The sequence below is a fragment of the Strongylocentrotus purpuratus genome, unplaced genomic scaffold (genome assembly GCF_000002235.5).
Source record: "Strongylocentrotus purpuratus isolate Spur 01 unplaced genomic scaffold, Spur_5.0 spur5_scaffold_21, whole genome shotgun sequence".
Taxonomy (NCBI): domain Eukaryota; kingdom Metazoa; phylum Echinodermata; class Echinoidea; order Camarodonta; family Strongylocentrotidae; genus Strongylocentrotus; species Strongylocentrotus purpuratus.
Window position 1 is genome coordinate 15,130,955 of NW_022145607.1, and position 26,108 is coordinate 15,157,062.

General features: G+C 37.6%; 1 protein-coding gene across 4 annotated transcripts; it reads right to left on the reverse strand.

Moving 5' to 3' along the window:
* LOC100891399 (sentrin-specific protease 6) lies at positions 1–26,101 on the reverse strand. 4 transcript variants are annotated; one of them, XM_030995127.1, is made up of 22 exons: positions 25,951–26,101; positions 23,191–23,314; positions 22,416–22,527; positions 21,176–21,318; positions 20,334–20,531; positions 19,704–19,781; positions 18,903–19,210; positions 17,695–17,783; positions 16,737–17,382; positions 14,114–14,197; positions 13,403–13,470; positions 12,659–12,869; positions 11,470–11,652; positions 10,711–10,830; positions 9,328–9,580; positions 8,166–8,285; positions 7,332–7,553; positions 5,915–6,557; positions 5,043–5,260; positions 4,236–4,304; positions 3,438–3,588; positions 1–2,061 (listed from the first exon to the last, which is right to left on the reverse strand). In XM_030995127.1, the coding sequence occupies exons 1-22, from the start codon at positions 25,985–25,987 to the stop codon at positions 1,927–1,929; spliced, it is 4,212 nt and encodes a 1,403-aa protein (XP_030850987.1). In that variant the 5' UTR covers positions 25,988–26,101; the 3' UTR covers positions 1–1,926. The 4 variants fall into 4 exon arrangements, with proteins under 4 accessions (XP_030850987.1, XP_030850989.1, XP_030850988.1 ...); XM_030995129.1 differs by lacking the exon at positions 20,334–20,531; XM_030995128.1 differs by lacking the exon at positions 19,704–19,781.
* Positions 26,102–26,108: the final 7 nt, after the last annotated feature.

Genomic DNA, 26,108 nt, shown 5'->3' on the forward strand with positions numbered 1-26,108 from the left:
ATCAAAATTAAGATTATCATGTTTACATGTACTTTTCCTCATAAAGGTAGAACGCAACAAATTCAAGGAATTTTAACATCTGAATACATTTGTCTTAATAGAATGACATCGATGCCATGTTACAAGGGGAACATCCAAGTAATCTCAATATATTATAACTCATCAAATTAATTTTTAAGAAATATTCCTTTTTTAATAATTATTACACCTATATGTGGTTTATAAAACTTAATCACAACAAACACTAAATTCAGCAATTAAGGAATACATTGCGATGATTCTTATGACCTTTCCATGACCTTCAATGACCTCCTGACCCTCACTGAACTCCATCAGCAACCTATTACAATGGAAACTCATTATAACAAGGACATCAAGACCATTAAAAATACCTTGTTTTATCAGTTATCTTGAGCTCTTTATAACAAGTCTCCACTGTACTATCCACACTTGTGATTCCTCAACTTAACAAGGCAATGCTCATCTTTTCATCAACATTTTGGGCCTTGAAAGAGCACCCGTAGATTCCCTATACTTTCACGAAATTCTCTACCCGTAGCCTTCATATGTTAACCCTGTAAATGATATATGCATGCTGGACGTACTGTACATGTAGCTAATACTGCACATCTCTAAGCATCACTAGTAGCTTTTCTATTTGAAAAAAAAAGACCTCTTATTCTCACTAGTGTGAATAAAAGAAAAAATCAGACCATATGAACATATATGATTGTGAATCTGGAGTCTTTATGGAACACAAATCAAGTGTTTCCCATCTCAATAGACCTCTAAGAGAGAGAGGAACAAAAAGATTGTAACTTGAAGCACACTTTTCCTAATTATTCGATTTTGGAATATTAAAAAGGTATGATTCAGTTTGTATTTATACTGTATACTGCATGAAAGTCATCGTAATTATATGTCATAATGAACATGAAAATGAACACAGGTTTTTATGATGCTAAGCTAAGTGTGGATCAATTGTCTCTTAACTATTTTGGTTCTTACCTGTAAGCCCAGAAATCTACAATTCAAATAAATTCATAACCATACATTTTAAAATGTTACAAAGTACCTTTAATCAATATCAGGAAATGCAAATGATACAAATCAGAGTCACTGAGTACAATGATTTTTTATGGACTTAGCAAACCAGTCCCGGTCAACATTGGAAATCAGAGATCATGTGAAATGTAATAGTATTCAACCTTACTTACATTTTCCATCTTTTTCTCAAATGATTTTTCTTTTCACACTGTGGCTTGATATACTATACTATAGGCAATGGGTCAACATTGGGTCAAATATGAAGGAGGGGTGGTCAGATTTACAGGTCAATTGAGCAAAGGGCTAAAAATTATTCTAACCCCAACGCAAAGTGTTTAGGTTTTAGCTTCAATACGTTATGCAACATTCTATCAGCCTATAATGATTTCCATCTGACAATTGGAACTCAGATTATCCAATTGTGTTCATCGGACAAAACCTCTCTAGTTGCGCATAGAAAACAAATAGTATAGAACACATTCACTGAATCTCTATCAGTACCCAAAGCAGAAATATTGCAAAAGGAAAATATCTTTGGTTCTCTAGGTGTTCTCCAGTTCTCGAGGGGTTACTTTACCTGGTTCTTGGTTTTGACGGGGTTTGTTTCGCTATTTCTCAAGGGGTCGTCAAGGGGTTACTTCCAGTGGTTCTTGGTAATGAAGGGGCGACTCTCTCTCGTTCCTGAAAGGACGTGTATCTGAGAGTCATGTCTCACTCCTTGCTTGTATGCATCATGAAGCTCCTGGATGGCGTAACAGGTGTTCAACAATGAACAAAAGCCTGACAGCTTTGTTACGAATGGTTTTGTTCCCCATTTTTTGGTAATGTAGGGGCGACTTTCCCTGGTTCCCGAAAGGCCAAGGAAACATTGGAGTCATGTCACCTCCGGGCTTTGTAAGCCTCATGCAGCTGCTGGATGGCGTCACGGGTCTCCTGACGCTTCTTGGCGACAACTTCCGCCCGGAACCAGCTCTGTAGCCCTCTCATCGGTGAGTGGTAGTTCCTTATAGGCTTCTGTGATAATAATAATAATATTGGATTCTTATATAGCGCACGTATCGACCTTGCAAGGTCCTCAAGGCGCTCCAACATTACCCAGCTTAGCTAGGCTGCCGATTTCGACGCTCACAGCATTTTAAGGAAGGGATGCACTACAGTGTTAGAACATATCATTAATGATGTTTCATGATATTGTTACAATGCAAAATTGGACATGCTCACTAGGACATGATAAGATAATGAAATATACGTTTCAAAATGTGTATTACAAACTGAAAATACTGAATGAGCTAATCAAGAAATCTTCTCAAGATTATCATGAAGAGACAACTTTCAATGATCTACAGGGAATCAATTTTTTCAAGCAATTTAATGCTAATGCAATTTAATGTTATTTAATGTTATCAAGATATATCATTTAATTCATCTAAGCATATCAGGGGTGGTATTCTGAACATTGTTGTAGGTTTTGTGTTATCTTTTGTTGTATCTTCCAGAGATAACACAGCGCTAACATTGTTGTAAGTTGGTATTCTGAACATCATTTTATCCCCGTGTTATCTCTCGAAGGACCGCCTCTATCCTATCTTTGACCACTATTGACACGCCCATTTGTATGGACCCTACAAATCAAAATCTGTTTTATATAAGCATTATAAGTAGGTCAACCAATAGGAATAATTTAGGCCATATCTAAAGATGCGCCTAGCGCATACTAATCTTGAGCGTAATTAGTAATTTGAGCGCTTATTACGCGAGTCATCATTATGCGCTGTTGAATGTGGATCATGAAGACAAATCACGCTTTCACCATATTGGTTAAGGTGAGAGCATTAAAATCGTCATATCCTAGCATGTAATTTCTTAGAAACTTCTCATCTGTGATGTTTCCGGTCAACACACAATCTTCTTCTAACTCGTCTATTGGCACGAAGTTGGTTCTGGGCAAGAAATATTGCCGCCATTATATCACAACGAAAGACACAACAATCCCCTACCTGTTGTAAATACCATGCTAGATAAGATAAGATAAAAGATACAACAACTTTCAGAATACCAATTATCTCGACATATTATCTCTCGTGCGCATATGCAAATGAGGATTAAACGCCACTTTATTAATAATATGCACAATTACAAGCGCACCAAACTATGAGCACAGGCGCGGCCAATGAGATGAGAGAAAAGATACAACAAAAGATAACACAAAAGTTACAACAGTGTTCAGAATACCAACTTTATCTTATCTTCAAAGATACAACAATATTAGAGATAACACAGGGTTCAGAATACCGCACCAGGAGCTCTTGTAGTGCAGTATGTACTTAATGTTGGATAGTTTTTGCGCTCTTTAAATGTATTATTATAATTATAGCAATCTTCATTCTTACCTCAAAGAATGTTTCTACATATTGGCAGACGTAAAGCCCACAGTCACTGAAGTTGTTTTGTTGAGGTATCTTCGGATTCATGCCTTTCATGTTGGCAGTAGTGAACTCACATTTCCCTTCTTTCCTCTTCTCCCACTCTATCGTCAAGTAGCTGTATCAAAAGAAAATAATTAAAAATGTATTCTTTTCGTTTTCATCAGGGCCCCATCTGATAAAGAGTTACGAGTGATCCAAATCAATCGCAAGTCCTTTAATCAATCGCAAGTTTGCATTCTCCTATCTCTTATTTACATAGTTCCGATTGATACATGTATGAATTGCAAATAAGTTATGATTAATATCAACTCTTTATTATCATAAGACAGGGCTCTCAAGAAATACTCTCATACATACATTGATATTATAAGCAATTTCACAATTTGCTCTCCATTGACTCAGTAGCTACTCAGTTTTGAAACTGCATACAGCCTTATAATATTAGAGAAAACCTCACCCAAGGAAATAACTTAAGTTATTCTGATAGTTTTATTGTATTCTAGCCCATCAATCTTATCTTCGAGTTGAGTTGGGGGAATGAAATTAAGATGTCACAAGAGCGGCAGAAGCTAATAAATTTGACTAATATGCAAAGAGATGCATATACAAAGAGATGCATCTGCAAAGAGATACATCAGCAAACAGACAAATATCTTAGAAACAACAATAATATAAGAGAGAGGAAAAAAGACAGGAATGCAGTTTATTTATAATTTGCATACACCAATATATGTTAGAATAAACATGAAGAACTGTACTCACTCTCTCAGCTTGGCGATGACGTTTCTCCTTGGTGGACCGGCTAATGAGTCAAACACCAGGATGCATGGTCTATAATAGAAGCAAAATACCCATAGTTAAAGTGTACCAATCATTAAATGATATTTTGTTCTGTTATGTCAGTAGTTCCATGTCTCAATACTACATTCACATTATAAGTTTTTAAAATCGATTCTGTAATGATGTTTTGCAATTTTAAATACACTCTAAAAAAAAACATAAAAGTGACTTGTGTGTAGACTACATCATGCACCTGTAAGCGCTTTCTTAAAGGAGGGCCCACACGGTGTAACCAGTTGTATGTTATTCTTTATTTCCTTCATACTCCCTATCAGTTACCCCATAGAATGCCGGATGAAGTATTTTGAGGTTGATTGTACACATTCTAGCTGTACACAAATTATTTTTTTAGGTGATTGGTTTTTCTTAAGAAGAAAAAAAGGTGGAGGTATGGGGTTGGAGAGCTGTTAGGCCAATCTTGTAATGCATTCACAACACCCCCACCCTCCTTCCACATCACCAAAGTTTTTTTAATGTCTTTCTTTCTTCCTTTTTGTTGTGAATATTTACGCCATTTTTATTTTTCTCATTCTTATTCTTCTTTCAATGCCTTTCTTATTATAATCTGAATTAATTATCAAATGTAAAAATATAAGGATTTTTTCGTTCCATTATGTATTTGTATTCTTTATTTAACCCATCCCCCCACCCATCCCCCCACCCATCCCCAAGTCAAAGTGTCTTTGTTCTCCAGCTCACTGCTCAGAGCTCAGAGTCGCAATAACTTACTGCTTGAAGTGCTTGTGTTCTCCGACATGATATTGCTGATAATCAAAGTCTAGGAGCCTTCCCCCGGATGCCCCGCCATTGACCGCAGGTGACTGGACGGTCAGAGGGGAAGGGTGTGACTGGACGGTTGCAGGGGAAGGGTGTGACTGGATGGTCGCAGGGGAAGAGAGTGACCTTGGGTCAGCTTGGCTTGATGATATTGCACTTTCTGGTATAACCTAGTCAGAAAAAAAGGGAATATGTTGTACATATGATGACACAGGAATTACACTCTAGTCTACAAAAAAGGGCATTTCACAAGGAAGTTTAAAGCTTCGCAAAGCTGTTTTATTAGAATTCATACTCAACACTTGCGAAAGTTATCTGTTTCATGTGATGAAGAAAATTTGAACAACACCACTGTGATTTACCCCTAAATCTTAAATTTCCACATTTTTTTGTCCTGCATATGTTTATAGTATCAACATTAATAGAATCATATGTCTGAATAGTAAACTAAAGACGTGAGCAGACATGAAAAGACCCCTTAGTTAGAATTCTTAGTTACAAATTGTGAATATATGATGAACTGCGTTTTGGGGTGTTTTTCATAAAGGGGAAGTTCATCAAGGCAATGCAAATAACATAATTCTTATGAGATAAAAATTAATTCTAATATATATCTGAAAGAAATTAATTGTAAAAGTTTTTAGTCATAGCCCCGTATAAATGCTTTGAAATGGTGAAACAAAATAAAATGTCAAAGGATGGATTGTGTTTCAAGTAATGCTCTTCTTGCATGAGATGAAAATTGTCTTTTATCAATTGAAGTGTTTGCCATGTGACTGTTACTTTCACAATCAGCTTTTATTCAAACAAATATGATTAATTACCTTTTCTGAAGCTGCTGTATTGTTTGAAGCACTAAGTGTTTCTGTACTGTTTCCTAAGGACTTGTTAAGTGGATTGTTTGAAGGATTGTTTTCAGTGTTTTTCAGCTCTTGTGCTGTCCTTTCACTTTCATGTTTGTCCACTCTTTCATCAGGACTCTCTGAAGTGTCCATTGGCTCCTCCTCCTCTTCCTCCCTTGTGCTATCGCTTCCCTGAGTGGCTGGTTGCTGGCAGACATGCGCAGCCTCAGCCATTCTATTGGCCGATTCGCTACTGTCATGCATTGTCTGTGCGGTCTGTCCTGAAGGTGACTTTGAGGGGAGCTCCGCCTCCAAGTGAGGATTGATGGATTGTTGTGGTGAAGATGATGACAATTGGACACCCGGCGTCCTGTGATTGGCTGGTTGGTCAGACGACTTTGAAGGCTGTATGCCCGGTGAGCTATGATTGACTGACTGGTCTGATGGCGAGGGCGTGGCTCGGGAGGGAGCGGCAGGAGAAGGCGTGGCAGGCGATGCAGCGGATGCTGGTGATGGCTGATTTGATGATGACGGACTGGGAGATTGCGATGGAGACTTACCACTTCCTTTCTTCATATGGATTACTTCTCCAGCAAAACAGATGATTGCAACAAACCAATGAGCGCTGAAATTACAAAATCACACACACACAAAAAATGAACAAATTAAACCACATTATAATACTTTTATAGATAAAACATAATAATACAATTATAATACTTACACAACAGTCTTCTATTGCTTTATAAATACCATTTTATCAATGCAATCAAATGTATGTATCTTTAACATTCAGTTTTACATGTTTTCTTATTGTTGCAATTTGTATATATATATATATATATATATATATATATATATATATATATATATTGTAGTTTTACTTGCACTGTAAAAACATGAATAATTCAGTCTGTGACTGCCAGCAATACTTTTCAAGAAACCTTGATTGACTTACATTGAAAAGAGAACATGTACATGCACATCAACACAATTAAAAGATACAGGCTTATCCTTACTAAATTTGTCTTGGTTTCAATTCATCTAATTTGAAGTATCTTGTTCACATTTCCTCAAAGTCGCTTTCCTAGTGTTAAACAATCAAACTGAAACAAAATAGTTAGCCTGCCTGTCTGTCTGCCCCTCACTACCACCCCCCCCCCCTTCTTCTCTCTCTCTCTCTCTCTCTCTCTGTGTTTCTCTGCATGAAAACTGAAAACACAATAACTATTTCCCTTCATACATATGTCACAATATTCTAATTGAATTCATCTATTTGTATAAAAGTGTATTTGTCAATATATATGTGATCATATATCATGTAAATATCACAAAGTTCCAAGTTGTTAAAAGCATGGAGAATGAAGATGTCCCTTATGAATCCTAATTCCACACTCACCAGTCATTGATGGGAATTATGATGAAGTCTTTGGCAAAGATGTCGACATGACGAGTCCACTTCCTGACTTTCTGATGTCGCTTCTCCTTAGGGGTGAGGCCGTTGAGGTCCGGTGAGATGTTGCCTGGCGTGTCCTTCTGCAGCAACCGCTTGTAGAAGAAGCAACTGAACAGGTGCGTCCTCTCCCGGTCAACGTCGCTCAGTTTCTCCATGACAATGTACCTGATAACAATAGTGTGATGTGTTTGTTTCGTTTAAATTAAGCATTCATTTCATGTTTCTTGTTTTGTAAAGCGTTTAGAAACTGTATGTGTATACCAGCGCTATGTAAACCTTATCAATTTTTATTATTTATCATTGTCATTGATTTAAAATTAAATCAGTTACACGAGTGCATTAAAGCAAGGCACAACATTTCTGCTCTCTTTCTTGCAATGTCGGGACAGTGGGTCCTAAATCTAGTTGCCCCTTAGAACAGTTTTTCAAATTCTTACAGCGTTTAAACAAAAAATAATGAATCACTATCAAATCACAATGTGAGACTTCTTTGCAGAACATGAGGTGCCATTTAATTTCAAGGAAAGGAGTAGGGAATTTTATTTGACAATATAAATCACAAGTTTATATTCATACATGTATTTTTCAGTATTAATTACAGAAAAGAGGAAATGACAAAATGACAAAATTTCTTGAAATTCTGTTTCTAAGCTATACAAGTATCAAATTAAACTTTCAGGATGAGTGCAACAAGGACACAATTTGAAATTCTCAATTACAGAACCTGGGACTTTCATGTTTGTTTGTGTTTTGTTATGTTTTTGTTTTTTAACTTACTTCAGATAGAAATCAATGATGACATCATTCAGAAATTCCCCTTCTTCAAGGCAGTCTCTGTCTTCTGTCGTCACCGTGATTCCGCCAAACTTTGGAGGTGGCGGGTAGACAAATAATTTACTGCAAAGACAAAGAACAAGCAGAAATATTTCAAATTAGGTAGGTATTGCCTGGATTTCTGATGGAACCAAATGAAATCACTATCAAAATTATAAGAACAACAGTAATACAGTCCATCAAAGTGGAGTTTCCAAACTAATGAACTAATGCTGTATATTGCCATTTAACTATAAATACCACACTTCAATATACAGAGGAACAGTTCATGTATAAAACATGACTGCTGAAACTAAAGAAACAAGAAAAACATCTATAAAGCGAAGTGGTTTTTATAAACAGTTTCCCTTTATTTGTACTAAAGGTTTAAAAAAAAACTCATTTAAGGGGGAGGGGGTCTTGTCTTCTCTTGTCTCAGTGATATTCCACTCAACTCTAGAAGTACTGGAGAGACAAACATTGTATCATTTACTGCAATGAAAAGAGCATGGATAAAAGAATGTCATATTGCACAGATTGTATATAGATACTCATTAGGGTCTATACAGGATTTTTAACAATACCATAGGTAATGACATGGTTAAAGAGGAGAGTGTTCCAACTTTCTTGAAATGAATTTACTCTGACCTTAAAAACTCTTATTGAATAACCTAGCTTAACGCGCAGTTGATTTCTTCACCTCTCTGCACATTCACTCATTTGCCACATGTGTAATTCTGCACAAAACAATAGGCACCAATTGACGGATGGCTTGCTTTGTGCATCACAATGGCTTTGAAAAAATTACCCTAATCTGATCTTGATTAGCTCTATGTCGACCCTATAACACCGGCATAGATTAATCTTGCACTAGAGACAATTACATAATCTAGAACCCTTTGGTATATCTTTCCCATCAAACACAATATGGCACAGGGAGATTATTTGTGTGGCATAAAAAGAGTTAAACACATTAGTGTGCAATACCCCCTATATCACTGACCCATTGAATACCTGGTCTGTGATCATTCTGGCTGGTGTCTATGGAAAATGCCTGTTGTACCAAAATAAAAACATATCCAATGTCAGGTCAATACCACTAACGGTCAAGAAGTCCAACACTCACTTATCGGACTGGTCATCCAAGCTTGCTCTGGTTTTGGTGTCCCTGGTCAAGGCCGCCCCACCCTGACCACTTTTCAGCATGGCGAGCTGTTGCATGGTAATGGAAACTGGACGGTCAGTGGAATTGAGGGTGGTGGGGGCGTGGGAGCCGTTGTTTGGCCTGGTGATGAAGACGGCACCTTTCATTTCTGGTCTCGTGGAGGAGTCAAGAAGGGCGCCGGTCCTTGTGTTGTCTATGGGCTCAAACTTCAAACCTGAGAGAAAACGGAGATTAAGGGCAAGGTTTAACAATGTTAAATCTGAGATGCACGGCCCTACGTGTTATCAGTGTCTCTGATATGATGTAATATTGAAGCCCTAAAAAAATTGTGCTTTAAAATTATCAAGAAGTGCCTCAAAAAAGTAAAAATCTTTGAGTGACCGGTTTTGTAAAAGTCATAGGGTTCCAGACTGACCTAAAGGTTTATAATTATCATTGCAGCATGAGCTAAATCCAAGATATTGTTTCAGAATCTGAGACAAAGTTACCGGATCCCTTTAATCAATCACCAACAGGTACAGATGATCATTTAACCCTCCCTATTCAGACTGGGCTGTTTGACAAGTTTTTACCGGGGAAGTAGATGGAAAGGACTATTCAAATCTTTATTTCTTATGCACTTCTTTATTTTCAAGAATTTTTCTGTTTATAATAACATAAGAAACTTCTGTATAGCAATATTCTGAAGGATTTCTATGTCAAAGTATATGATATATATTATGTATGTAAATATATCTTGATTCTTTGTACGTTTGTAAAAATGTGAGCAAAACAAATTTCCAATATTTATCAATAAATTGAAATTGCAATTGCAATTGAATTGAAGATATTGATCTTGATTAATTCTTAGACTACCACAATAACAATTGCAACTAAATCACATAATGTATAACTACTGCTAGAAAGTTATGTATTGTCAGTAAAAGTTGAAGGAATAACATTTTGTTACCACTTTATATGTATATATATATGTACACAAAATATACAAGGGTAGAGAACATGATGACTAATATTTTTTCCTTTGAATGCTTGCATTTTCCAGAAATCACAAGTTTGGCATTGGTTTATTTGTCTCTCCATAACGATTACCTAATCATGTAATACCTCATTTGTGATATTTAACAGATGTATCCACAAGTAGGGAAACACATTCATGGCCACACAGATTACAAAAGTCAACCTACTGTTTGTTTTAGTGTTCAAAGATGACCCAAAATAGTTGGTTTTAGACCAACTAGATGCAAATACACACACACACACACACTGAACAACAACAAAAGAAAAAGGTTTCTTTTTAAACTGTGAGGAAACACCATGAATTCAGACACGAGATAAGACACTTACCACTACCCGAGTTGTTACTCTTCTCAGCCATGGCAGCCAGCACCTTTTGGACTTGCTCCTTGTAGGAATGGAGGTTACGCTCATCCGCAGAACGAATCACAACCATTTTCTCATACTCCTCTGCCAAAAAGATACAGAAAACGATAGTAACATGCTACATTTGTATAGCACATTAAATAATACATTCACTGCGCTTTACATTAGACGCAGTAATAACACGTAACTATGAAATGCATTTTATACATACAGATAATACTTTACATATATTCTACATTATAATACAGCTATGGGTACAGTTACAGTAATTGAATTCAGTCTGAATTATGAATTATATTTGATCTGAATTATGAATTGAATTTGGTCTGAATTATGAATTGAATTTAATCTGAATTGTGAATCGAGTTTAATCTGAATTATAAATTGAATTGAAATACGTAGTCTGAATTATGAATCAAATTTCAGTCTCCTATGTTCAAGTCAAATGAACTATTCTGTATCCATTTGAATCTTATTGATGTTTATAATCTGTAAATTTTGTATTGACATGCAAACGAAACAAATTTCCAATAATTGGACAATAACATTTTAATTTGAATTGAATTGTTAACAACTAAACCATTTTTTGTTTCTATGCCCACCTAATTACGTTAGCTGGTGAAGAAAACACTTTCAGAAATAATGCCTCCGGCTACTTTGTAGTGGAGGCATAAAAATAAATAATCAATAAGATTTTCCATCCCAAGATTCTAAAACACTGACCTTTACTTCCGGGATCAAAGTGCGCTTCCTTGCGGTTCATAGCGAGCCAGGATCGTACTTCCCCGGCGAAGCGAGGCGTGGTCGTGATGAAGAACGTTGGGTAGCCATTGTCACTGAGATAATGATCACATTTCTCTATGTCCTTAATTAGAAGCTCAATCTTACCACATTTGTGGGTTAATTCTATGGAAAAAAAAGGAAAATAAATTGTTTGATTACTGTTCAACTAGAAATTTTTGTGTCAGGAAACATTTACAATAAGCAAAACTATATTTATATAGTGTCTAATGGCATTTATGATAAATATATATCATGGCATGAAACTTTTGCAAATCATACACACTTGCAAAATTCATGAATGTTATTTTGTATGTGAAAGTTTCCGGTTTGCAGGAACCTGAAATTAATACATTCCAGGTTCTTGAGAGTCCATAACACACTTTGTGAGGCTGCAAAGCCCAGGGGATGTCTGAAATGAAAGTATTTGTAATAGAGCATAATGCTACTGGTAACTGCACCATAATAGTAAGCACACAATTTGAAGCCCATCGCTTATATTTTGGAGAACAAAAAAGGAAATATCCCTTTCGTATTTCTTTATAAAATGCACTGGAGTAGAAATTGACTTATTAAGCAACATGTTTAAATTCTTCTGAAAAAAATGTATGGTTAATTATAAAGTATTTGTTATCCTTCTTTATCTTTCCGTTCCAGACCCTTGGAAGGCTATTTCGCCCTAATCCCAAAATGTTGAACAGCATCTCATGAAAATTATTACTATCATTGTATGCAAGACTTAAATAACATGATTTCAATTGAACTTGGGTCCTTACAAATCTCATATGTAATTATCATTATCATTATCATCATTAGGCATTCTACCAAATGAAGAGAACAGTAGGGTGCAGACCTGCTAACCTCTGGAATTCAAAAGCTGTATTCTTTAATCCCAAAATTTGTATTTTACAACAACAAAACAGGGACTGATATGCGGATCAATGCCTTTGACAGAGCTGCCAACAGCAACCGAACAAAAATCCTATTCTTTTCCCCAAAATCCTATTTTAAAAATAAAAATCCTATTTTTGATTTGATTTTGATTTTGATTTCTCACCGCGAACATGCATTTTTTTGTTTTTTATTGATGAAAAATTGTACTGGTTGACAGGTCTGAGGGTGGTGAACTTACGCTGAAAGTGAAAATGAAAGCCGTCAGGTGTCATCGATACGGCAGGCAGTTTTAACCTGGTTCCTATGGTATGCATAGGCCAGGACCCAAACCTTAGGATCGAGACGTTGAAGGCTACCCTTAGACAGTTAGGATCACTCTGCTGAGGATGGTGACCATCGGTAGAGTCGTTTCCACCGTGCGTGTCCGGTCTTCCCATTAAGTTTCCTTTCTGTATTTAATAAACATTAGCAGATTGTGGGTCAACAAGTTGATCAGCGAGAAGTGCAGGATGGTTTTGTTCAATTCATGTAAATGTAAATATTAGAAAGTGTCCTAAATGTAATATATACAGTATGCATAACATTAGAAATTGTCCGAAATGTAGTATATATGCATAAATTAGAAAGTGTCCTAAATGTAATATATCTCACATAACCATCTTATCAGCATACAACTATCAACATCTTTGTTCTTCATTATCAATCCCATCTCCTTCTCCACCCCCCCCCCCCCCAGCAAAAAATCGCCCAAACTTCTTCTCAATAAACTCCATTGTTATTGTATATATCGTCTCCACTTCTCTTGTAACTCTCACCACAAAGTTAACATAGACAATGTCTATAGTTAAGCAATTAATGCATAAATCTGGCATAATGCACTCAGACTTTACATTTTTCATTTAATTGCATCTGTGGTCTCAAAATTATCTGTGTTATAAATTGAATGTTTGATGCAAAGGTAGTTTGAAGCTTTCCCTCTTACCTGATCTCTCATCTTGGCTTTCACTGTCATGAAAGACCTGGCTAACTCCTCCTCATCTGCTTCTGTGGCTACAAAAGAAGAGAGAGAAATACAGATAAAGAGAAAGAGACAAACAGACAGACAGACAGAGACACACACATACAGAGCAAGAAAGGAAGATGCCGACAGAGAGAAAAAAGGGGGAATGGGGGAGTACAAAAAAAAAACATAATTGTTGTCTCAATTTACATGCATTTGTAATAGTCCCTGTTATGGACTACGTGTATAATAAAATATACAGAAAATCGTACATGTTCGTAAAAATATTACCTACAAAACAACATATAAAGCAGGCAAAGAAACAATTTCTGACCCAGTCCTTATTCCAGCATGCATGTGATTGTAGTAGCTAATATGCTAAAGAAAATATGATCAAGGTACCAACCTTGTTAACTATTAAAATCAAAGTTTTATATTTGTCAGCATTGCTATCATCATCATTGCGAATACTAATCTACACAATTGTAATTGTAAATACAATTGTGAAGCAGGTTCTTAGCCAGGAGGGTGTCTGGGTGTCCAAAAGATTCCAATTTTTTTGGTGAAAGATGACCTATTATTACATCTAAATCCACATTTGGCCACTCAACGTTTCAATTTGTACATCCAATTTTGACGATCCCACAAGCTTATAGCCTATTTCAATTGTAAAAGGTATATACATGTATTTACCATCTTCTGTAGCAGCTGCATCGGTAGACTTTTGTTTGGCACTTTCTTCCTCCTCATCTTCACTATCTGATATTAGAACAATTTCTGCAGGTGAAGAAAAGCATCAGAGGATAATTCATATAAAATCATGTCAAGAATCATCAACAGTAGTTTACACCCAGTTATAACATATCTGCAATTGGAGAATACTAATAGAGGATAATTTATATAAAATCATGTCAAGAAATTTTATAAACAGTAATTTACACCCAAAACTTTGGAATGCTCTCCCAGTGTCGCTACGCTCCATGACTGATGTTGAAGTTTTTAAGAGGATGCTGAAAACTCACCTCTTTGATGAATGCTTTGAGTAATTATTATGTAATCGTACATTGTACATTGTAAAGCGCTTTGAGAGGACCTTCGGTCCTGAAATGCGCTATAAAAGAACAAACTATTAATATTATTATTATAACATATCTGCATGAAGAAAACTACTAAAGAATAATTTATATAAAATCATCTCAAGACTCTTAGCTCAGTCGGTAGAGCAGTGGTCTCGTAATCCGGTGACCCGGGTTCGAAATCAAGGCAATGTGCTAGTGCCCTTTGGTAAGGCATTAATCCTCATTACCAGGTCTTTCGGAAAGGACCTAAAGCATACCTGCCAACCTGAGACAAGAGAAATTAGGAGTAAATTTTTCTGGATGGACTACGAGGTCGCGAACCACCGAAGGATTGGGGTAGTAGCCCGTAGATTGGGGGGGGGGGGGTACACAGGACTTTAGGGTCTATTTTTTTTTCTCTCCATTTTAATGGTGCAAATGGGCCTTTTCCTTCAACCTTTTCGCCCCACACATAAACAATTTTTGAAATATCAAAATGTGAACACTCACAAAACTACATGTTTCACTACCCACCTCAGTTAGGAGCCCTATTTTGCAAAGGTATATAGTAGTAGTAATCCAAAATAAATCCGAGGAAGTCCAGTAAATAACAAGCTTCCACGATCGCAGTCATCACACAAGCATTGAAGAAAACACGCCAATGTATACAGTGTTTATGCACGGTGTATCAACTGCACATGTAATATAAATACACGTGGGCTATACGCATGCAGTTACTATGCAACAACGCTGCATGTAGTGTATGTATTAGTACAACGTCCGCACACACTTTATCGATATAGCTTGCGCACATGCTTCCATGTACTAGTACATGCAGTACATGGATAATGACTGCAGTACACGGAACTAACGATCACGTTCGGGCTGCGCTGTGTATATCTTCTATGAGCGTGAGCGCAGATGTCGGCGTGATCTGGTTATCAGTGCTGTGTTATGCTTTAGTCTTATGCAACAGTCGTTTGTTTTAAAAATATTTTAAAATTAAAAAAAATCAGAGTTTTGAGGCATGCACTCGGAATTCGGAGTTGGTATGAAAAATGCGGAGGAACTCCGCCTAAATCGGGATGATGGCAGGTATGCTTAAGCCGTCGGTCCTCTGGTTGCTTACTAATAAGCATTTATGTTTTCTTAGCAGTCAGGTAAAATAACTACCACTACCACAAGCAGTTTACACCCAGTTATAGTGTCTGTTCACAAACGCAAGAAATGTAAGAAATTAGATTTCATCACATCTACTTGCACTTTTCAAAGAAAATTTGACATCAAGACATGATATCACAGTTCAAAATGACAAATAGATATCAAGGAAGAGAAATCATACAAAGTGCATAGAGATTAGAGAAATTATTATTATGAAACCAAGAACATCGGTCATGAAGTCTGTGGATGAAACATCCACCAGGTTCTCTATTTTGAAGGCTTAAAAGAACTTGATGATAACATAGCAGATTTTGCTTTCAAGCGGCCTTCCCATTTGAACGATCTTTGTTTTCTTCATATTCATTGACTGTTAACCCATAGAATATGGGGTAAAGATTTTCTTAGGTGGATTTTATATATACCAACTGTACATAATTATTTTTTCAAGTAAATAGTTCGTCTTTAATCTAACAATAGCTATTTGGGCGTTGTGGCGTGCGCCTGTAATCCAGCTAACAATGGAAGTTACAAACTGATTCAGCAGAGGACACAAGTTCGAAACTAAGCCCCGTCTTTCGGATGGTGATGTTTAAAGGTTGGTCCCAAGACGTAAATAATCATATCTGATTGATACACGTCTGTAAAAACCCAATACACACACACACCACTACACAATTATGGTGCAAACCGTGGACCAAGTTTAGTACTTGTGTGTGTGTGCGTAGGTAATCACCCACCACCGCGGACCACTCCATAGAAAACTACATCAAACCGCGGACGTACCTGCTATGGGATGATCAGGTAGCGAGCGCCTCTCCCGCGCAGTCATCGAAGGGGGCGCTGTGACATTTCGCGATCCCCTTAGGATTGATCCAGTCGATGTTGCCTACACGCTGTGACATATAATATTCAAACGCCCCCTACGTCGTAAATTTGATACGGCGGAACCGGTATCGCAACCGTGGACAGTCCCCCATTGCAGGTACGTACGCGGTTTGAGGTAGTTTTCTATGGAGTGGTCCGCGGTTGCTGGCGTTTACCTACGCACACACACACAAGATGTATCCTTGTCTTCATTATTTTTCTACAGTACTCACCTGGTTCCTTTCGCTTCGGTGGGACTCGCTTTGCAGGAGTTTTCCTTCCTCCTCCTGACTTCAAATTTCTCTTCCTACTTTTCGGGATACTATTGTCCTTAGCATCCTTTGTCAAGGCAACCATTTTAGTAATGCCTCCCATACTGGCAGCAGGTGCTGAGCTGACCGCTGCAATCCTATTCACATAGAATGTCTTTGCATCAATCGAGTGTCCTGTGGTTGTCGTCGAGGGGGCATTTGTTGTAGTTGGTACACTGTTCACAACGATGAATCTCTGTTTATTTGTAGGATGTGGTTTCAAACAGATTCCAGGTTGTGCCAGTGACTTTACTCTTATTAGATCTGATTGTGCATTTCCACTCTGTGTGTTTCCTGTACTAGTATTTGATACCGTGCTTGTCCCGTGTGAAGTCGTTCCTGTTGCAGCATTCAGTTTTGACAATAAATCTTTGGCAGGTTCCGGTAACCTAATTGATTTTCTGTATCCCTTTGCATCCTCTTTACGGTAGGTTGGTCTTGGAGTAGGGAAAAATTGAGTAGTTCTTGGGCGAGTTTTCTTTGGCTTGTTGGATGCAAAATCAACATTACAAAATGAACAGTATTGATCAGTCCCAGACCATGCCCCACAGTTTGAGCACAAAGCTTCCTACGGAAGAGGAAAAGAAAACAAGAATGGTAGTTGTGCATTCATGAAATAAGCTTGGTAGCATAATTTGCTAAATTCTGAAACGTACTAGCAATTAATGACAAGGAGATTCATTGTTTTTTAATAACTGGCCAACAGTTACTTAGCCATTGTGATCAAAACATGAGCAATCGCGCTATTCTAGTGCTTGTTTGATAGACATTTCAAGGTAAGAAAAAAATAAAAGATTTGAAGAATAACATAATTTCAGCTAAGGAATCTTATATGACATTGATTTTAACAAGAAATTCTTTTGAAGGAAATAAAACTTACCATGGGTTCTTTGGGAGGACTAGAAGGTTCACTAGAATCATTCGTTTCGGAAGACTCTTCTTTCTCTGGTTTTGCAGCATTTAAATTCTCTGAAATGACAAATCATAAAATCATTCTTTATATCAAATCATTTTTTGTTTCAATCAATCCCAGACCATGCTTGAGGTTCACAGAGAGAAAATAGATCACAGTTCTCCAGAATGAGTGTTGCATCTCTAGTGCTCTGATATTTACCCCCTCAACAAGTGTTACAGGCTTTATATTCTCACTCCTCTCATAGAATACCAGGACTGAAGGAGGTTACCTACAAGACATCGCCATGATACACCTTAAAGGGAATCAGAAACTTTGTCTCAGATTCTGAAAGAAAATCCTGGATTTAGCTCATGCTGCAATGATTATTAAAAACCTTTAGGTCAATCAAGGGCCTATCTCACTGAGCGGCGAATGCTTGCGAACGTAGCGAATTTGGGGTTTCGCCAGAGTTTGTAAAATGTTGTAAAAGGTTGCAAGAAAGATCGCAAACAGTTTTCTTTGCGAATTTATTTTTCCGCAAACAGTTGCAGGCGTTTGCAAAACAGTCGTTAGCGTTTGCAAAACAGTCGTAAGCAAAAGGTCTCAAACGTTCACAAATAGTGGCAAAGGATTGGCAAATAGTTGCTAATCTTCGCAAAAGTTGTCGCTAACATTTGTTTACAGTCGCTAATAGTCGCCAACTGCCTTTCGCAAACACTTTCGGAGACATTCGCTCAAATGTTGCTAATTGTCGCTAAACGTCACTTAATGTCGCTGATTTTCGCCAACATTCGTCAGAAAAGTTGGCGAATCCAAATTCGCAACGTTCGCAAGCATTCGCTGCTCAGTGAGATAGGCCCTTCAGGAATCCCATGATTTTTACAAGCAGATCTCCTGTGTGATTATCAAGATATTTATGACTGGAAATCGAAACCAAATTTTGCAAAACGGTTTTCATAACACTACAGTCTATTCAGGAAAACGAATATGGTAAAACCGGTCACTCAAAGATTTTTTACTTCTTTGAGGCAATTCTTGATCATTTTGAAGCGCAATTATTTTTAGGGCTTCAATATGACACCATATCACAGACACTGATAACACGTAGGGCTGTGCATCTCAGATTTAACATTGTTAAAGGATGCCTTTAAAACTTCACTTGCAAAACCCTCCTACATGTACTTGCAACACACCTTCTTTTGTGCTTTCCGTCGCTCCAACCTCCATCCTCTGTGTAGTGTCTTCGAGGCCTGAGGATTGTGCTACCATTGACTTGGTGGAAGATACGGCAGAGTTATTGCCAATTTGAATGGCAGTGGAACAGCTGCTTGCCGTGTTGCTGCAACTCTGGGATAGGTGGGTTGCAACGTTGCTGGTGGCATTGGCGGTGCCAGCTGTGGTGTGTGGTACCGTGACCATAGGGGTGGTGTGTGGTACGGTTACCATAGAGATGGTATGCTCCTGGACAGGCAACTGGGCACTTGAATTGCTACTTGATATTCTGTGCAAGCGAGAGAAAGAGAGAAAAAGGATTTATAATCTAACATTAAAATCCATGATAACTCCCACTGCGACTTGTTCATGTCTAAAAAGGGCATACAGTATCTACATCCCTTACAAATACAATGTAGTAGGAATCTCAACTCAATCAACTGTATGTTAGGAAAACAAAAAAAATCCCAGTATGATCTCAATCTAGCACCTTTGAGCTGTTACATCTAACTTCATGTCCACAAATTTTATTCTCTGCATAACTATTAAATGTCACTAACGATTTCTGCATCGAAAATAGGCAGTTTTTATCCAATGTACACAAGAACTTCTAGTGATCCCATGAACTTGAAAATACACAGAAAACAAGGGACCGCCATTTCTATGAGAAAAAAAATTCTAATCTGTTCTTCTTCTAAACACATGCAAACGCGTACAACATGTTATTCTTTTTGATGTGAGGCATATGCTGCCTCTATTTATTGGTCTAAGCTGAATCTGACCTGTCGGCAAAGCGCCAATTCCTAGAGAGTACTTGAGGAGCTTGCCCTGTTGTAACAGGAGTTGTCTGTTGCTGTCTCCTAGAATACCAAGCATACAAAGATAGGTAATCACATTAAGTTTATTCTTCATGTAAGAACAAATCTTCTCAGTGAATCAAAAAAACTTTCATTCATTATTCAACATTAAGAACAACCTCTTTGGTTGACAGTATGAGTATATTATTTTTTCTCTCTCTCAATCAACTTCTTTTTTCTTTTAATAATAATAATAATAATATGTCTTGTTTTCCCAGGGTAGACTCATCAGTATTCAAACTGTTCTCCCTGAGGGCTCTGCAATCATATTATTACCCCAGTCATTGGATTCAGGCTTACCCGCACACAATGTATGCACATTCTCCACTCCCTGGGGAGCATTCCAGCCAGGTGCCCACTTGCTTTTAATAACACATATCAGAATAAAGTCTAGAGGCAACATGCCCCATCAAAGTAAACAGCAAGTGGGGGAATTTGTACAGAAAATCCATTTGTAGACATTGCATGCATGTTTTTGATTTTACTAGGTTACAAATGTTCTTTTTTTGAAGAAAATAAATCCATGCTTTCATCATGTCTTACACAATGTCTTACCCTGCCATATTCAAGCCTGTTGCATTGCCTCTAAGGCCCCGCCCCCTTCCACTGCTTTGGTTGTCATGGTCCCCTCTGCCCCTCCCTCTGCCTCTGCCTCTGCCTCTCCCCCTTCCGCGACCCCCACTCTGCGGGGAGGAGCTATTCATTGCAGTTATGCACCGACCGGTCTTCTCAAGTATTGCAGCAGGGACGTTGCTAGAATGACAACAGGATTTCTTGATCTCAGTTAAGCATACTAATTGTGATAACTAATCAATGGTTGCCATTCTATACAAGGTTCGAACATACATGTATCATCGGAGCTGGAAACATTTAAAACCCACATCCATCCTTACTTACAGGTGACGATCCCTACAATATTTTTTTTTTCTTGAAAATATTTCTAATTGTCTCCATCTGACATTACAAACTATCTACACTTCAAACTTTCTAATTCAATTGAACATATCTCTTTGTATCGCACAATTCAAAAACACCAAAGAATGCTTTCAATACACTGTATTAGCAAGAAATGTCTTTAAGAGCTTTTCAAAGCAAGGGAAATAAACTGGACCAAAATGGAAATTGTTTGTACAATATGATCTACCAGCTATCAATAGAATACTGAACTGTGACATTATACTGGCTAAGTTGTCAAGGTTGCTGGTTCTTAACAATTTTGTGCTAATCTATGGTGTAGAGTTCACACAAGCGCACTATCACTGAATTTTTAACCTGGACGACGAGCAAATATGTCATTAGCACTTCGATACTCTATTGACAAGATGAATGAAATAGCTTTGCACAATCTAAACAATTTGCTCTAGAAATTTCAAGAAGACAAATGAAAATTGACCAACCTGTCACCTCCCGCCTTTAAAATGCTGAGCTTGACTTCATGTTTCTTCACGTTCCAAGGATTCTGACTGAAACCTGGAGCACTCTGATTGCCTGGTGACGCACCTTTCTTTGGAATTGCTTTGGTATCTTTCCTGTCATATGTCTGGAATAACAAAAAAAGAACATGAAGAAAGCACACTGGAACAAATGAAATTATATTAATCTATTAGTTTATATTATAATGTAAACTTTCTTAAGTCAATAAACATCAAGAACTGAATAAATTTGAGTTGAGATCATTTAAAGACAGAAAACCGAGTTCAAGAATAATTTACTTTTCGAAATCCTCTGTTCAGAGTGAGGAAGTTTGAGAGTGTCCTCATAATTTGGTATGTCTTTCCTAAAATATATATACAAAACAAGTAATAATGTATAATAATGAACTGTTTAATTACATAACAGTCTCTGTGTACACTCTTCATGTAGCAACCACTTTAAAACCTCTCTGTACACTTTTGTAACTCATTGCTGTGGCCCTAGCTTCTACTGCCATTGTGCAGAGGAACAGGGGAAAATACATGGGGGCTCGATTTGCCATCCAAATGCCAAAAAGAGCCTTTGAAAGTCACAAAAGAGCCTTATTCACTTATTTCCATGCAAGCAAGCTTGAAAAGTAGCCCCCAAATTGTTTAATATTTTTTTCCCTGCTTGAGAGGAATGAGTCCATCATGACATGTACCGTACCATGTACTACACTAAAGTCAAGTGAGGAAAATGTAGAAAATGTCATACCAAAGCACATTCATATTAGCACTATGCTGGGACTTGAGCCTATAACATTCACATGTCCAAAGGAATCTTTAAACCACATGACCAAATTACCTCTACAACTTGCGGGATATAATGAGCGTTTATCAGAATGAGCAGGAAAGAGAGGCATGACAGCTACCAGGAGGGTGTTTCACAAAAACTAAGATCGACTTTAAGTTGGACTTAATTATGGCAGGCTGTTCATGCCACTAGTTACCATTGGTCTCCCAATTATGATCTTTAGATAATTATTTTTTCCTTCAATAATGAACTGTCAAAAAAGGTAAAGTCTGTAGATTTGTGACCACGATTTGTACGTCCCTTGGGAAACCAATGCCAGGAATGGTTAGAGGAACTAGTGGCATGAAAGGCCTGCCATAGTTAAGTTCAACTTAAAGTTGATCTTAGTCTTTGTGAAACACCCCCCTGTTAAAGATTTTCTTTTAATACCTGAGGATCACGATGTTGAGGTGACAGGACTAAGTGTAGTTGTGGTGCTGATGAGGTTGAAGAATCTGATGTATTGGAGCTGATCACTTGAACTTCTTCACTACTAGATCCACTAAAAGAAAAAGAGAATTGAGAAACGAGAAGTAAAGTTAATGTGAATGTGGTCAATGACAGCCACATGATCAATTTTATTGATTAATTTAATGGTTGTATGGAAATCTTTCTTTGCTTACAGATGTGTACATGTAAATGTTTAAAACACCAAAAAGCACCCCACAATATCATTTAAAATGACACCTGTAACATATTATTCATTCTGGTTCCACATCACAAGAGGGAACAAATAAAAGATGAATGGAAGATGATATGGACAAAAACTATTACCAAGTTTTATGTATGTGTTTTATATACAACATTAATGCAAAGACCTGTAATTCCACATATTTTACGTTATTAAAAATCATACATGTACTGTACATGTAGCAACATAGGAAACTTTTTGTTCCTTATAGTACTTGAAACTGTCTTTCAAATCTGATTTTTTTACTAAAGCCCCACTGTACTACTTGTAGCTACTTGCTCCCTCTATAGATATAAAAACAATGCCTAATCGTGACCATTGGTCCCCCATGATCCTCTTTTTCTTATGTGAATTGAGAGCTGAGTTGATGAGATAGCCACCTGTCAGTGACCACCCTGGGTGGTCTAATCTCTCCTAGCCAAACTAGTACAGAAGGCCTTTAATTTATATTTTTCAAATTGTCTCGGTTCTTACTCTGTTGATGAAGAAGCTCTTGTTGAACTATTGCTCACTGCCGGTGAAGAGGACTGTTGGTTGAAAACAGTGAAACTCTGCGAGAACCCCAACGATGGGTTTCTCAGATCTACTTCTGTAAGGGCTGCAATACAATCAAACACGGACAGATTAAAGGGAGGCAATAAAATCAAACATGGGCAGCAAATACAAGTGGGTAAGAAGGTGTAAGTTTATTAAGTGGGTAGATTGACCAGGGATCAATTAAAATAACAAGAAACCATCATATGTACAAAAATAAAAACAAAGTGAAATTTAAAAAACCTGAACGAAAATCTAGGTCAGCTACAACTTACAAGTCAAACTTAAAGCCCGCTGCACTAATTGTAGCTACAGTTCTTGCTCCCTCTTTATAGAAAACAATGCCTAAGTGGTGCCCGTTGGTACCCCATGAACCTCTTTTTCTTATGTTAATCGAGAGCTGAGTTGATGAGATAGATAGCCACCTGTGACCCGTCAGTCACCAAGCTGGGTGATCTAATCCCTCCTGGCCAAACTAGTAGAGACAGGCTTTTAACTGATCTCACATACATTCTGAAGAAGAAGTTTTGACAGTCAAGTTCATATCTACCCTTGTACAATACGTGTTCATATGTAAGTTTGTAAGTAAAATTCTGTTCAACCAATTTAACAGGTCCTCAACTATACATGTATACTGGGATGATCATGTACTTGCACAATGCACATACTGTACAAAAAGCATGGAGGGCTGAATATGACATGTACAGCCCTAGACCGAATTTTCCGTCTCTTTCGTTCGTTAGCCTCTTATTGGGGTAGGGTCGGCTCTCTCTTTAGAGACGGAAACCGTCTATACACATTCCCTTGATAACGCCACGGCCATTTCAGGTCGTAGCGTTTTGCCCCCAAAATCCCCCCAAATGTCATTTTACCTCGTGCATATCCACATGTAAATTAGGCCTAGGCTATAATACATCGGTTCCACTTAACAACTTGACTGAAATAATCAGTTTAATAGTCCCTTTTTAGGAAATTATGGGTCAAAATCGAAATCCATTTTGAAAATCTTTTTCAACATGGATTTCGATTTTGACCCATAAATTCCTAAAAAGGGACTATTAAACTGATTATTTCAGTCAAGTTGGTAAGTGGAACTGATTTATTATAGCCTAGGCCTAATTTACAATATAACATGCACGAGGTAAAATGACATTTTGGGGATTTTGGGGGCAAAACGCTACGACCTGAAATGGCCGTGGCGTTATCAAGGGAATGTGTATAGACGGTTTCCGTCTCTAAAGAGAGAGCCGGCCGACCCTACCCAAATAAGAGGCTAACGAACGAAAGAGACGGAAAATTCGGTCTAGTACAACCCTAAAGAAATGTTTCCTTGCTATTGCATTGTCCGAAGCTCCGACGTAGGCCCAATCCCCAGTACATACAGACACTAATCCTGCTGCAGAGGGGCATATAAGTAATTATACATGAAGCCCAACATCAAGGTAAATCAAGGTAAAATGTAAATTAATTAATGCAAATCTTTCATTTTCATCTCTCTGAGAGTTATACTATGCTTTTAAAACTACCCCTCTTGCCATAGAGGCATAGACTAGTGTTTTCCAGCAAAAAACCTCAGCAATTTGGTGCACGAAGCATGGCTAATAACTTAAACACGTACAATGTAGATGTTGACACATACAGCCTCACTGGTCTATTGTCATACTCATCTGCTCATAGTTGAATTGTGTATTAGGCCCTGTACTCATTCAAAATATCTCATATTTTCTCAGTCGATCTACATGTATATAATTTTTGCAGGTCATCTTAATGAGGTCAAAAAATCTAGCATGATCAGTAGGGGCGCTGGACAGAGAATGAGGATTGTCCGCATAAACAAGGATTTCTTCTTCTACCCGGACAACATGTATCCTAAAAATAAGAATCGTCCGTGAACATTTTTGGGTACGTTTTTTTTTCTTCAGCGCTCTGCAGTTCGTTTCGGGTTCTTGTACTTCTGCGCGCTGGCGATGCTAAAAATTGATTCCGCGTTATAAATTACCACCAGTTCAGTCTACTTTTAATTTTATGGGCCGTCTCCCCAAGGATTTATCGCGAACGTGAAAGGCTCTGTACAATACTACAAAGTCAACTAAAATGCATCAAGAAAATCATTGCAGAATCCAATGCGCGGATCGGAAATCAGAATCGTCAGCAAAAATGTGGACAATCCTTAATTTTGCGGACGAGTCTGTCCGCATTTAGGAAGACGATCCGTATTTGTGTGGATGATCCTTATTCTCAGACCAGTGCCTCGATCTACTGACAGGATTGATGATCTAAAATTGAACACAACATGTTTAATTCAGTTCTTCTAGATTTCTAATTCACAAATCACACCTCCAGAAACATTCTTCTTCGTGTTCCTGACTGGCATGCTTCATCCGTCACACTTGTGCCATTTCATATTAGATAATGATAGCTCACTTAACAGCTTAAGCTCTACGTGTTCAGGCCTTCAGCCTCAGCTCAGCTCAGCTCAGCTCAGCTCAGACTGGCAGAGTCAGCTCAGAGTCAGAGAGTCAATGAAGTCGCACAACACATCACACAGCACAGCCATAGACCTAATACTCGCCACAGCTCAGCTCAGCACAAAAACACACAAGACAAATGAGAAACACTGAAGAGCCAAAGCCAATGCCATGCACAACGGAAAGTGAACTTAAAAAGTCTTAATATTTAGAAAGTCATAAAGTATCATACCTGCCAATAATGAATTGGAATGTGTCTTGGAACTCATATTTCAAAATAAAAACCAGTATACATGTTCAGGATTATAGACTTCTTCTCATATCAGGATTTCAGTTCATACGAGTTGTGTCAAAGCAACTTCGTTGACAATCTTTTTACTGGATCTTCCT